This window comes from Uranotaenia lowii, chromosome 2, assembly GCF_029784155.1.
Source record: "Uranotaenia lowii strain MFRU-FL chromosome 2, ASM2978415v1, whole genome shotgun sequence".
Lineage (NCBI taxonomy): Eukaryota > Metazoa > Arthropoda > Insecta > Diptera > Culicidae > Uranotaenia > Uranotaenia lowii.
The window spans coordinates 186,259,101-186,273,187 of NC_073692.1; the positions used below are offsets into that span (position 1 = coordinate 186,259,101).

General features: G+C 42.2%; 3 protein-coding genes across 3 annotated transcripts in view; 1 reads left to right on the plus strand and 2 right to left on the minus strand.

The window, feature by feature from the left end:
* Positions 1-12,284, plus strand: part of LOC129742179 (zinc finger protein 587B-like) — a 31,951-nt gene extending 19,667 nt beyond the window's left edge. Inside the window, exons 2-4 of the mRNA XM_055734040.1 lie at positions 11,166-11,384; positions 11,455-11,582; positions 11,654-12,284. Coding sequence (XP_055590015.1) covers positions 11,256-11,384; positions 11,455-11,582; positions 11,654-12,284 — 888 coding nt within the window. The 5' untranslated portion in view covers positions 11,166-11,255. The remainder of the gene's footprint in view (positions 1-11,165; positions 11,385-11,454; positions 11,583-11,653) is intronic.
* LOC129742177 (uncharacterized) lies at positions 2,667-4,298 on the minus strand. Its single transcript, XM_055734038.1, has one exon. It carries the CDS (start codon positions 4,296-4,298, stop codon positions 2,667-2,669), a length of 1,632 nt encoding a protein of 543 aa, XP_055590013.1.
* On the minus strand, positions 4,295-7,816 carry LOC129742178 (uncharacterized). The gene has a single exon (XM_055734039.1). The coding sequence runs from the start codon at positions 7,814-7,816 to the stop codon at positions 4,295-4,297; it is 3,522 nt and encodes a 1,173-aa protein (XP_055590014.1).
* Positions 12,285-14,087: the final 1,803 nt, after the last annotated feature.

A 14,087-nucleotide genomic window follows, 5' to 3' on the forward strand; every position in this document is an offset into this window, starting at 1 on the left:
ATATTCATACGTATCAACACAAACCACCCTACGTAACCATGCGGGCGATTCCTTCAGTCTGCTATAGGAAGCTAGATTTCGAGAGCACGACCGGGAGAGCCATGGATTTTGTTCGATTTATGCTCTCCCGGGGGGTTGTGTTTGCTTGCTACAAAACGTTTGAAAATCTGGTCGAATCCGATATCTTTTAGTAAATTCGAAAAACGTTGCTACAAATTTTTGAAAAACCACATAAAAAGCATATCAATCGATTGTAGAGATTAAAATCTATCATTGGGTATATAAAAAGTGGGCAGGTTTCATGAAAAGTTTTAAGGAATCGCGGTAACAAAATGAGAAACGCGCGCATCGTAACAGCCGGGTACGAAAACTACGATTTTTTTCTTGTTTTCATTCTCGTATTACGAATAACAGTCATATTTGAGATACTATGTGTATTCAGTGAAAATGATGATCATGTTATCAAAATGAAACTAAAATTTGAATTTTGGAAATCGGTTCAGTTAAGAATGAGAGACAACATTGCAAAACAAAAGTACGAAAAAAGATGCTTTTTTTCAGAAATTCTACTCTAGCGACAGAAAATTCCATATTACCTTCAATTTTTCTATATGTTTGAAAAGATTTATTTTTCACAATTTCAAAACTTATAAAATAATTTCAATACGTAAAAGCAATTAGAAGTAATGGGTATTCTGAGAAGACATTATTTTCGGGGTTTTTTTCCATTCGGAGCAGAATCCAGACGTTCGGATAAGTTAAAACTACTAAAATTTTATAGATTCAGAAACTAGAATAAATTTCCTAACTAATGAATGTAAAATCATGAAAATCGGTTAACATATTTCATCAGGGGAACGCGCGCAAACTCTCGGGTCATATTGACCCGAACGGCTTATGTGTAACTTTTTTTTTCGGCTTGCCAGTTGTGGCATTTCCGGTGGTCACCGGAAGCTGCTTTTTCTACAGGTTATGTATCTCGTGGTTTTAGTAATATGTTCCAAATTTCATATTTTTCCGATTTTTTCAAAAGAGTTATGACGATTTTAAAGTTCGCTTCGGGTCATATTGACCCGAACGGCCTAGGAAGGTTAAAAAAACTTTAAACAAGGGAAAAGGAAGGGATTTGTAGGGGTTATTCTCCAATATCAGTTTTCATTAGGGTCCGGTGGTGGCCTCCTGTAGCTGTGGTTTCGGTAGCTACGGTTTGGTATCGGTTTCCGATCTTCTGGCCAGCTTTCTTCAGGAATGTGTCGAACCCGTTGGATGAGAGGTGGTACTAATAAATAATTAAAAAAAAAAAAAAACAGACATTAAATGAAGAACACACAAGGGGAGAGTGTTGAGGATTCAGGGGGTAGCTTACCGGGTTCAATTAGATCGGAGGCTTTACCATTTGCTGCTTCCGCAGCAATCAACAGCAACAGCAGCGGGTGCACCTCGGGTCGATCAATCGATTAGCGCTGATGGTTGGTTGGCTCGCAGCTTTTCCACTGCCGACGGGTCAGGAGGAAGGTATTTGTTGCACCCTTTTTAATCCGCAGTACAACACACAGCACAAATCTGTTTCGGGTTTCGGATGTGCTTAAAAATAACACCGAATAGACGACCGATTGAACAAATTAAAACACCACTTTATTAACTTCTACAAACTCGACCGACGGAACAAACAACGAGTAGTACGGAGCTGATGTTGCCGCTACGAGATTTATTTTCAACTGGTTTATGCTGACTTGTTGTTGTTGCATCAGCTGGTTGGTGAGTTACCGTTTCAAAACAGTTCATCCGGTAACTCACTGCTATGCTATTTCTTATACTAGGATGGTTCATTTTTTACATTTTACAATAAATAGAAAATAATTATAGAAATTTTACACATAACAATTAATTAATTTAAGGTTGCAAATATTGTTACTTTTCGTTTCGGTATTAGGTTTGGTAACAAACATTCCGGCCACCTTGAAATGGCACGGACATTTCAACATAAATTTCGGTGACATTGGGGAGCCTTCATCTGTTTCCTTTATCTTCGGCTGCGTGGACCAACGAGACGCATCATGGCACCAGGGGAGCAGGAGGAGCGATTGGTACTGGGCGGTACGGACACCATCTGGAGCTTTGCTTTCTGGAACAAAGAGGAACCCAGTAGACCAACAAACATAAAATAAAATGATTGGAACCGCAATCACCTGGTGCTAATGGTTTTCATACAGGAGCTAACTTAGAGTGTAGCTCTACTCATATAAGCTGCGACCACCGACTACTGCTATCAATAAGCCAGTGCTAGGAATCCGATGGGAGGAGATGTCCACCACACGAAGCCGGAAATGATGAAGTGCGACCACACTTGGAGCGTTGATTTCTGCGGAGCAAGAAGGAACCCAGTAGCCCAACAAACAAAATAAGGGGGTATTGGAATTGCAATCACCTGATTTTCAAAATTGATATACAGGAGCTAACTTAGAGTGTAGCTCTACTCATTCAGGCTGCAATCTGCGACTACTGGATCTGGGAGGTCCGCAATATACAGGCGGAGACGACGACAAGTGGTTCTGGGAAGCAAAAGGGAACCAAGTAGACCAACAAACAACCTTTAAAAATATTGGAACCGCAATCACCTGATCCATGAAATTTCGTACAGGAGCTGTCTTAGAGTGCAGCTCTACTCATTGGTTGTTTTCAGGAACTGCGGTGACCGGTTCTCCAACGGGCTGCTCATCAGCTGGATTGGGTTCGGGTTGTTCTGGTACGGGTAACAGAGCAAGTTTGTTGACACACCTGGAAACGACATCTCGCTTCGCAGTGCGTAAGGTGACCACTCGTACGACGCCGTCTTTCCCAGGATGAACGGCTGTGATGATCCCTAGTGGCCATTGGGCTGGCGGAAGCAGATCGTCTTGGATGATCACCATTTGGTTGGGCTGGATTACAGTTGATGGTCTACGGTGCTTGGTGGCTCGGGCTTGAAGCTGCTGCAGATATTCTGGGTACCATCTACGCCAGATTCGTTGGAACCGTTTCTGCGTGAGCTTCCAATGCGACAGTTGATTGTCCGGAACAGTTGCGACGTCTTCTTCGGGTGGAGATCGCAGGCTTTCATCGACAAGGAAATGTCCAGGTGTCAGGGCTTCTAACTCGTCGGATTCGGTTGGCATCGGAATCAAGGGTCTGGAGTTCAGACACATCTCCACCTCGGCTAGTAACGTCGTCATGTCTTCGTAGGAAATGTTGGAGTGGCCTATTTCTCTCAATAGATGGTGCTTCGCTGATTTCACTGCTGCTTCCCATAGACCTCCGAAATGGGGCGATCGAGGTGGTATGAAATGCCACGCAACTCCAGATTCTGCACACCAATCCAGGATGTTCTTGCGTCCTCCGTGTTCGGTTTTCAGCATCTGGTAAATTCTGTGCAACTCGTTGTTTGCACCTCGGAACGCAGTGCCATTGTCGCTGTGGATCTCGTGGGGAAAGTTTCGGCGGGCAGAAAATCGGCGAAGAGCAGCGATGAAGGCCGGCGTGGAGAGATCAGACACCAACTCGATGTGAACGGCACGTGTGGTAAAGCAAACGAAGATGCAAACGTATGCCTTCGTTGGGCCTCGGTTACGGACGAGAGACTTGATGTAAACTGGTCCGCAATAGTCCACACCAGAAACGGCAAACGGTCTTCGGGGCGCAACACGGGACGTAGGCAAATCTGCGATACTTTGCTGGATCATCTTTGGTCTGCATCGGAAACATTTGTGGCACTCATGGAATGTGCGGCGCACTAGATTGCGTCCACCAATGATCCAGTACTTTTGACGGATCGTGGCGAGCATTAGTTGTGGGCCGGCGTGAAGTAAATTCCCATGATAATACTTCGCCAACAGTTTTGAAAGTGGGTGTTTCGCGAGCAGAACAATTTGATGCTTCGTAGCTTCTGGAACGATTGCATTGGCCAGAACTCCTCTAATCCGAATGACTCCATCCGAATCCAGTTTTGTGCGAATGTACTTCAACTGCGATGAAGATGGAAGGCGGCCGGTCGATGCTAGGGTGGCTAACTCCTCAGGAAAACTCTGTTTCTGGGCAAGACGACAAAGTGTCAAATCTGCTTCATGCAGATCGGCGGTGGTAAGCGCTTGGATTGGTTCCTTTTTCGTCTTCCGTGCAGCAGCTTTCAACAAGCGAAAGTATCGCATGCAGTGAGCGATGGAGCGCCTAAGTTTTTGGTAACTGGAGTACATTCCAAAGATACGATCTGCAAACTCGTCATCCTTCACGACAGCTGGAAGCGCAGCAACTGGAACTCTCATCTCACTCGTCGAACTGGTTTGGCAGGCTGACAACTCGGTTCGTGGCCACTGCGAAGGCGGTAACTGGAGCCATGGAGAACCAGTCCACCAAAGCGGATGATTGACGAGCTCACGTTGAGCTTCTCCGATAGGCTGACAGACAGAACGGCTCCACAAAGTTCCAAACGGGCAATGCTATGGTGGCTCTTCAGCGGGGCGACCTTCGACTTCGATGTCAGCAATACGACACGGACGACTCCATCACATTCCGACCGAATGTAGCAGCAGCTGCCGTAGGCCTTCTCCGACGCGTCCGAAAAGAAATGCAACTGAAAGGATGTGGCATTGGCGGAAGACACGTATCGAGGAACTTGGATCGTGGCGATGGTATCCAGCGTGCTATGGAACTCCTTCCAATCGGCCTGGTACGACGCTGGTAGTGGGCGATCCCACTCGAAAGATTCTCCGTTCTCTGTTCGAAGTCCCCACAAACGCTGCATGAACAGTTTGGCGACGGTTATAATCGGTCCAACCAAACCAAGTGGATCGAAAATCTGGGCGATGTACGACATAATCTTGCGCTTTGTGAGTACTGGAGCTGGCAGGGGCAATTGGACTCGAAATCGTAGTACGTCAGACCTTGTTTCCCAAACAAGTCCGAGCGTAGAGACAGCCTGATCGTCCTGCAGGCTGTGGATTTCGGATACGGCTAAATCTTCTCGAGGAATACCACGAAGCGCTTCAGGAACATTGGATGCCCATTTCTTGAGTGGTAAACCGGCAGAAGCAGCTAGAGCGGATGCTTCTCGGCGGAGTTGAACAGCGGATTCGACATCTTCGGCACCAGTCAAACAATCGTCAACGTAGAAGTCGTTCTTAAAAGCTGGGGCGGCAACAGGAAAACGACTGATTTCATCCTCAGCGAGGCGTTGTAAAGCGCGGGTGGCCAAAAATGGTGCTGAAGCGAAACCGTACGTAACAGTCTGCAGCTCAAATGTTGCGAGAGGCTCTTCGGGACCTTGGCGCCAGAGAATTCGTTGGTACGTACAGTCGTCCAGGTGCAGTTGTATTTGGTGATACATCTTTTCAATGTCGGCTACGAGTGCGATTGGGTGGGTTCGGAAGCGCATAATGATCGACAGTAGATCGTCCTGGATAGTAGGTCCCACCAACTGCATATCGTTGATGGAGTAGCCGGTTGATGTCTTGCACGAAGCGTCAAAAACAACACGGACCTTGGTGCTTGTGCTTGACTCCTTGAAGACTGGATGATGTGGTAGATAGCAGTGGGGGACAGAGTCGTCTACTGGATCAGTCAACTTGATCATGTGGCCCAAACGTTCGTAGTCGGCCATGAAACAAACGTAGGCTTCTCGAGTGGCAGGATCTCGCTTAAGTCTCCTCTCTAGACTTTGGAAGCGGCGCTCGGCGATGGATCTTGATTCACCAACACGTACCAGGGGGTCACTAGTGAGTGGCAATCTAACTACGAAACGACCGGACGAATCGCGAGTGGTGGTAGCACTGAACACTTCTTCACACTTTATTTCTTCAGCTGACAGAGCTTGGGACGGCAACAGAGATTCGAGTTCCCAGAACCTTTCGATGGATTGTTCTAGGTCTCGATCGATGGTCGTAAGATGGCATAACCGGGGTGTTACGGAGGAATTTATCGGAGCCGATCCGGATACAGCCCATCCAAAAACAGTCTCCACTAAAGTCGGCATCTCATTGCCGAGGGAAATCTTGCTGCCGCCGTGAAGTTCATGGTACACTTCTCCGCCAACGATGAGGTCAATGTCCGCAGGAATGAAAAAATGTGGATCAGCCAGGTCAACGTCGGGAATTTTCCAAGCAGCAACATCAATTCTCACTGTCGGTAGGCAAACTGTTGGCCTTTTGAGGATAAGGAAATCTAGCTTCGTGGCGTACTTTGTTACGGTTGAGCGAATCTTCGCTGTTAAATGGCGCTTGATCTGCTTGGATGATTCACCAATCCCTGAAACAGCAATGTCAACGGTAGAACGGCGGAGATCGAGAGTGTTGGCCAACTTCTTCGTCATGAAGCTGCACATGCTAGCGGAATCAAGCAGCGCCCGCGCCGGAATTTCCTTCCCCGTACTGTCAACCACCAAAAGCATCACCGTTTCTAACAAAACTGTACTGTTCGTTGCCTGAACAGTCATACAAACTTGTTGGCTCGAAGTAGATGGTTGCGGATCTGAATCTGGAGGAGCGGTGCTACGTTGTGGAGCTGGGAGTGGTGGATTCGACAAAAGCGAAGTTGGTTTCGGAACCGAATTGAAGTTGGTGGTCTTGATCGCATCATGGAGGAGAGAATGATGCTTTCCATTGCAGAAACGACAAGTGTGTCTGGAGGAACAGGATCGTGATAAATGGCCGGAATTGAAACAATTCCAACACAAACGATGGGATGTGACAACTTGCCGTCGGTTGTAGGGAGAGAAACTTGCGAATTTCCTACAGCGAAATAGATGGTGTCGTTCCGAACAAACTACACACACGGGTAAATCGGGTTTTGGATCAGACGCAACAGGATTGGCCACTAATCGGAACGCCTTCTTCGGTTGGGATCCCGTCATCCTCGCTGGAATAGTTTGCAGGTTGCGCTGTTCTTCTGAGACGATGGTCTTCAGCATCATCGCTCGAGAATACAGGAAATCGATCAACTCTTGGTAAGTGATGTCTCTCAGGTCGCTTGTTTTTTCCTCCCAGGCTCGAAGTGTCGTAGGATCCAGCTTGTAGCACAGTAGGTTCACTAGCGGAGTATCCCAGTAACCTACCGGCTCACCCAGTTTAGCCATGGCCTTCACATGGCGGTCAAAATCATCAGTCAACGTATGAAGATCCTTTGAAGACTCTTTCCTTAAAGGCTGGATGTCGTACATTGCCCTGAAGAGCTGTCGTTTCAGGTACCGCTGGTTATCATACCGCTTCATCAACGCGTCCCAAGTTATAAGATAGTTGTCAGCCTCAACGTTCACGGACTCGAAAGGTTTCTTGGCTTCGCCTTCCAAACTCTGAAGCAGGTACTGCAGCTTTGCAACCGCTGGAACATCTGGGTTCGAGTGCACCATGGACTTGAACGTGTCTCGGAACGACAACCATCGCGAAAAATCACCATCGAACCTCGGCAAATCTATTTTGGGCAGGCGTAGGTGAAACATAGCTGTGCTGGTTGGTGCGGTCGGCTCTGCTGATGTAGAACTGCTCAACCTTTCCGGGATATTGTTCAACAGGAATGCTTTCACCTCACAAAACCTTTCCTCGATGGTCGATCTCTCAGCCAAACGCATTTCAAGCCGGTCTGGCCCATCCCACTTCTCGATGACGGTTTGCGCCTTTTGAAACTGGTCGTAGATCCGATCAACTAAATCTTGTCGAACTTGAAGGCGCCCTGTGTCTCGATCAACGTTGAATTCCTTTGTAAACCTCTCAACATCCGACAGGTTTGTCAAAATAGCCTTGCGACGAATAATGGCATCCTCCACCCTTTCGTCGGATTTGGTTTTCGGCATGATGAAATACACAGACACTTGCTACCACCACTGTACGATAACGAAAACACAGCACAAAAAACGCAAACGAAATCCTTCCCGAACCGATGTACTGGTTTTTAACACGACGGCGGAAGTGTAAACCAATCGTACGATTAAATCCTTCCCGTCGCGGATTTACACTTCTACACGACGAAGAATGATACAAATCGTACGATTCAATCCTTCCCGTCGCGGTGTATCAATCTTTGATTCGAAACGGAACCGAGAATTGTGTGTTAAAATCGACGAAAAAATCCTTCTCGACGCGACACACAATTCTTTCGCGAAGACTGCCACCCACTCACACCCAATCGCATATAATATTAATCAATATTGCCAATATATAAGCCTCAGGTGCATAAGGACTGAATTTGCCAGAAGAATTCCAAGTCCAAAACTTTTTCGCCAAAAATCAATCAAATCCACTTTCCCAATTTTTGCTGACCGGTGTAAAACATCCACATAGCAGCAGGTCAAAATTAGCAGCTGTTGGTGGCTTTGTGCTGTTGGCTTGGCTTCACTTTGCGCTTTCTTGGCTCGAAAAACAATGTACAGCAGTACAAAAGGCAAGCAAAATGGCCCAACTTGATGCAGCCAGCGCGTCGAGTAAAGAAAATGGTGTACTCACCGCTACCTTCCGTGTGGGGAATTCCTCCGATCCGGCTCGAAGGACCAATGTTGAGGATTCAGGGGGTAGCTTACCGGGTTCAATTAGATCGGAGGCTTTACCATTTGCTGCTTCCGCAGCAATCAACAGCAACAGCAGCGGGTGCACCTCGGGTCGATCAATCGATTAGCGCTGATGGTTGGTTGGCTCGCAGCTTTTCCACTGCCGACGGGTCAGGAGGAAGGTATTTGTTGCACCCTTTTTAATCCGCAGTACAACACACAGCACAAATCTGTTTCGGGTTTCGGATGTGCTTAAAAATAACACCGAATAGACGACCGATTGAACAAATTAAAACACCACTTTATTAACTTCTACAAACTCGACCGACGGAACAAACAACGAGTAGTACGGAGCTGATGTTGCCGCTACGAGATTTATTTTCAACTGGTTTATGCTGACTTGTTGTTGTTGCATCAGCTGGTTGGTGAGTTACCGTTTCAAAACAGTTCATCCGGTAACTCACTGCTATGCTATTTCTTATACTAGGATGGTTCATTTTTTACATTTTACAATAAATAGAAAATAATTATAGAAATTTTACACATAACAATTAATTAATTTAAGGTTGCAAATATTGTTACTTTTCGTTTCGGTATTAGGTTTGGTAACAAACAGAGAGTTTACGTGGGTAAGCGGAATAAACGACCAAGTCAGACAGCTTGAGATATTTGTAAATTGGGAACAAATATCCAAAATCTAAGTTTGCCAACATGATCGATGTCGTGGTAGCCATACCCACAAACGCAAACATTGGTTGCAGCGAGATTAATACGAAACGAGTGCGCGTCAAGCCGGTAGTGATTTGACATGAGCCGAGAAATCACGCGAATGAAGTCGCGACTCATGTTAAAATGCTTCAACCATGCCTTTGTCGGAACCTTAGGAATAATCGTATGGAGCCAACGTCCCAGTGTGCCATTATCCCGGCTAGACTGCCAAGCGTTAATCGCTCAAGTGCGAGGTATTGAAAATTATTCGTTGTAAGTTATTATCCTCTCAAAGATTTCACCTTGTAACGCACCCACCTTAGCCAATGAGTCCGCCTTCTCAAAAAAAAAAAAACAAATTGTGAAAGATAAGAGTTGTGAAAGATAAGGGTTTTTTTTACCTTTTATATTCTTGGTTTTATTAAATTTTTCGATATAAAATTACTTGATTTCTCATCCAACGGGTTCGACACATTCCTGAAGAAGGTTGGCCAGAAGGTCGGAAACCGATACCAAACCGTAGCTACCGAAACCACAGCTACAGGAGGCCACCACCGGACCCTAATGGAAAACTGATATTGAAGAATAACCCCTATACACCCCTTCCTTTTCCATTATTTAAAGTTTTTTTTTTAACTGTTGAGTCGCCGCGACTATTACGGCCCCCATCCCTACTAACCAGTGAAACAAATACCCTCGGCACATTTAAACTTTATAAAAGTGAAAGGCCTTTAATAAACTAGTTGTAAATAAAAAAAAAAAAAATTTACTTGATTTATAGGTTTTGTGCAATGATATAGTATGTAATTGTGTTGCATACAAGCTTTCGTGCAATTTATTCCAATTTATTGATTTTTCGCATTATTTTCCCCCTCGCGATGTTCCACGTCAATCCATTCAGCGGGACAATTTTAGAATTTCGACCTGAAATCAAGTTTTTCGGCATGTACCAAAAAGGTACATATGCGTACCTCCTCTCAGAATTGAACGTACCTCAATAGTTTTAGAGTTATAGAACTATGCGATTGTCCCGCTGAATAGACGGTTCGATTTCAGGATTTAGAGTTTTGAAAGAGGAAAAAACATACTTTTTTCTGAAATTTGATGCACCTCGGAGGAACATCAAATTTCAATAACAATTTTTTACCAAACTTTGAAATTTGTCATACTTAGTTATATAAACTTTTTCCAGTGACTTTATATACTCGAACAAACATAATATTTGAGTTGCTTGAACAATTTCAGGGCGATTTGATGCATTATTTGCTATACTTAAGTGTAGGTACTTAGGTACTTTTTTTTAACTACATAAAAATGAGTTTTAAGTTAAAACTCATTTTTATGTAGTTAAAAAACAAATGTTGAAAAACTTTGCACCTGCACCTGCACAGAACGAATGCACAATGTTTGGAAGGATTTGCAAAATCGTATAATAGGAATATATCAACAATTTCAAAAATTATTTTTAAACTTTGATGGGGTATAACTTTTAAAAGACTCAAAACAACGGCTTCAAACCTGTTCAATTGTGTTATCCGAATTTCACTCTCACAAAAATTGCTATCCTCAATAAAAAAAAATCATGCATTAAAGAGTTAAGGATCATACTCCAAAAAAAAAAAATTAAATGGAAGCATTGAGCGAGATTCTTTTCCAATCAACAATGAGATATGGAGAACATAATTTGTTTTTCAAGATTTAATATTTAATCTAATTTTCGGGACCTTTTTCGCATCAGTAATGTCTCTTAGGTTTTTTTTGAACTCGTCTCAAATCCAACAAGATAGAAGACGAAGCTTAAGATCAATTGCTCTTTTTTATGTATTTCGAAGTTCCAAAAAGTAACATTAGTTACTCCAATTTCCTTTCGAGCCCATCTAAAAACCTTTTCAAACCCACCTTAGAAAATTAAAAATACTTTTAGCCTAATTATAATCTCATTTTTTTTCAGACATACTTATAAAAATTGTAACTTCTCTGTTTAACATATATTTATACAAAAAGTTAAATTTTCGAGATTCCAAGGCTGCTACAAATAAAAATGGGTAAAGGCTCCAAAAAATGCAGCTTGTGTGCTAGAACCATTTCTGCGTCCAACGGCTGGCTTCCGTTAAAACATTGTGCATCGATGGTACGTGATCGACTTGATGATATTCTTTCAAAACTACAGGTAAGATTTCGAAATAACCATTTTCAAAAGGAACAAGTACAACAGGTATGATAAAAGTTTTAATTTCCAGCTTCCACAGGTTCAATCGACAGGATTATTTTTGTGTAATATATGCAAACAAGATTTACAGTCGGCTAAAACGTTCATTTCAAAAGTTGAACTGGCAGAACATTTGTGGTCAAAGGCTTCTCGCAAAAGGTAAGTTGCATCACTAATATTTGAAGAAGTTTTTTGAAAAAGAATATCGTACTAACTCAAATTGATTGCAGCCAATCCACGCAAGATATTAAAAATGGTTTAGTTGAGGACTCGGCTATGAATTTCGAAAGTTTTTCGGAAGATGATGATGCCAAAAAGTTACGACAGGAGCAGAGGCAGGCAAAAATCAAACTCCTGAATCCAGCTGACAATATTATTCGATGCTGTGGTTGCGAGGAATTTCTGTCTAACCTAGAGAGTGTACAAAGGCATTCGGAGATAAAGCATTTTGGAAACCGTAGAAAGTTTTGGCCGTTGAATGCAATGAAACCTTTTGAATGTGAATTTTGTTTTAACCGATTTGCTAGTTCAGCGCAGCTTGAAGAACACCAACAAAAACTGTTCGAAGCTGAATATATTCTTCGGAAACATCAACATCGCCTGGGCAGGAACTCTGCAGATACAGCCCCGTTTTCAGGGCGAAAATCGGACGGCTTCAATAGTAAAGCAGGGCTTCTAAAATGTGACTTTTGTACGGATTGGTTTGGATCGAAAAGAGCTTTCCGGAAACATAAGCTGATTCATCGAAGTTCCATAGCATATGGAAATATTGAGTGCAGTGTTGAGCAAACCGATTCTAATGAATCAACTTCTGCGATGCACGATGAAGTAATGGCGGCTGTTAACCGGATTAATTTTTAATTGAGCAATAATTAAAATTGGTTGAAACTTCTAGAAGCTATGATTATAAATTTAATTAGGTTATAGTTGAATAAAGTAATCAAATTAAATAATGTCGCTTCGAAGATTTCTTCATGCCAGTCTTTTCTAAAAGATGAATGTTCTTTATATAAGAAAAGACAGATATTATTTCATCTAAAAAAACCAGAAAAAATACCTTTCAGATAACTGACACATTTGTAGGTGGAATCATATAAATCTTCACACTAGCTTCGATTAAATTTCCTTCCGGAAAACCAGAACAGTTCCTTATATTTTATAACCTCTTCTTGTTATCGCCCATTTGTCGAAGGAAACTGGGAAAAGATGTCGGAGATAGGAAAACCTTCCAGCAGGTAAATTGAAAGGAATAAGCTACCGACTCTAACCTAATTTCGTACAAACTTTTCAGGAAGTGAACAAGCCAAACTTTAGAATAATAAATCTAGAGACGATGGAACTTATTTTGCGCCGACAACCGCTGCGCAGAATAAGGATCGATGACTTCTCATTTGGCATGCCATGTTTCCGTACTGCTTCACCAAACAATAGAATGGCGGCCAAGGCACATCAGCAAAATGCATGTAAGTTTCGCTTTGACATTTTTTCAAGAATAATTTATCGCATGAAGTTTTGAAGTGAAATATATAAGAATATATCGAATAAATATAGAAATGATAGACAAAATTATATAACGGATTTGAAATCAGTTCGCTAAATTCTTGCAAAAACAGGCACAAAACTGTGGTGTGATAGAATATTTTTTCTTTACTTTTCTTGTCTACAATCAACTTGTTTATTCTTATCATTTTTCAAATGATTTAGCTAACAAGAGATTCCTTAAAATATTTGTAAGTTTAAGTTGCTGATTTTTCAACTGTGTACCTATATCAAAATTTGGAAATAACCTTTTGATCAATATTTTCTCTTATAGAAAAAAGGTAAGTTTCAGATCCGTAGTTTGAAGTTGTATCTGAGGACGCCAAAATTGAAAGAATTTCAAAGAAATTATTTTCAAATTTTTCCGAAATCACGTTCAAGCAGGGTGAGTACGGTGTGCAACAAGAAGGCCTTCATTCCATTCTCTCTCCATCCTTGCTCCTCTGAACGTTTTTCATAGTTTGGATAAGTTGGTGAGAGAGCTCAACGAGTAGAAGTCAAATTTCACTGTCTGAAGCCATTTCGAAATTCGCCTCCGCTTATCTTTAAAATACTGTAAATGATTGAAGATCGTATTAAATCCCCACAATGATGTGAAAGCGTTGAACGTGTTGAGAAATGCAGGCAAAACATTAAAGAACAAGATAAAACATGTCATACTTGGTATGAATCTGAACTAAAGAGGATAGAACAATATCAAACAACAAAACTGTAAATGAGGTAAAACAAGATAAACCGGATTAAACAAGATGAAGAAGATTACACAAAATAAAACTAAAAAAATGTAAGAAAAAAAAAGATAAACCAGAATAAAACAAGATGGATTATGCTAAAACAGGGAAAACAAACATTATGAAAAAAGAAAAGAAGAAATTTTTAACAATATTCAATTATAACTAGCAGGAAATGCTACATGAACCAAAAATCATTATATAACAATGTAAATCAAGATGGAACAGAAGAAAACAAGCTTAAATAAAACAAAAAAAAAGATTGAACAGCGAAAAAAAATTAACAAAACAAGATTAGATACAACCATATTAACTATAATTAAACAATATAAAAAGGTTGAAACATGTATACAGTAAAAGGAATAAAATCAAGACGAAACAGAACACAGCAAGA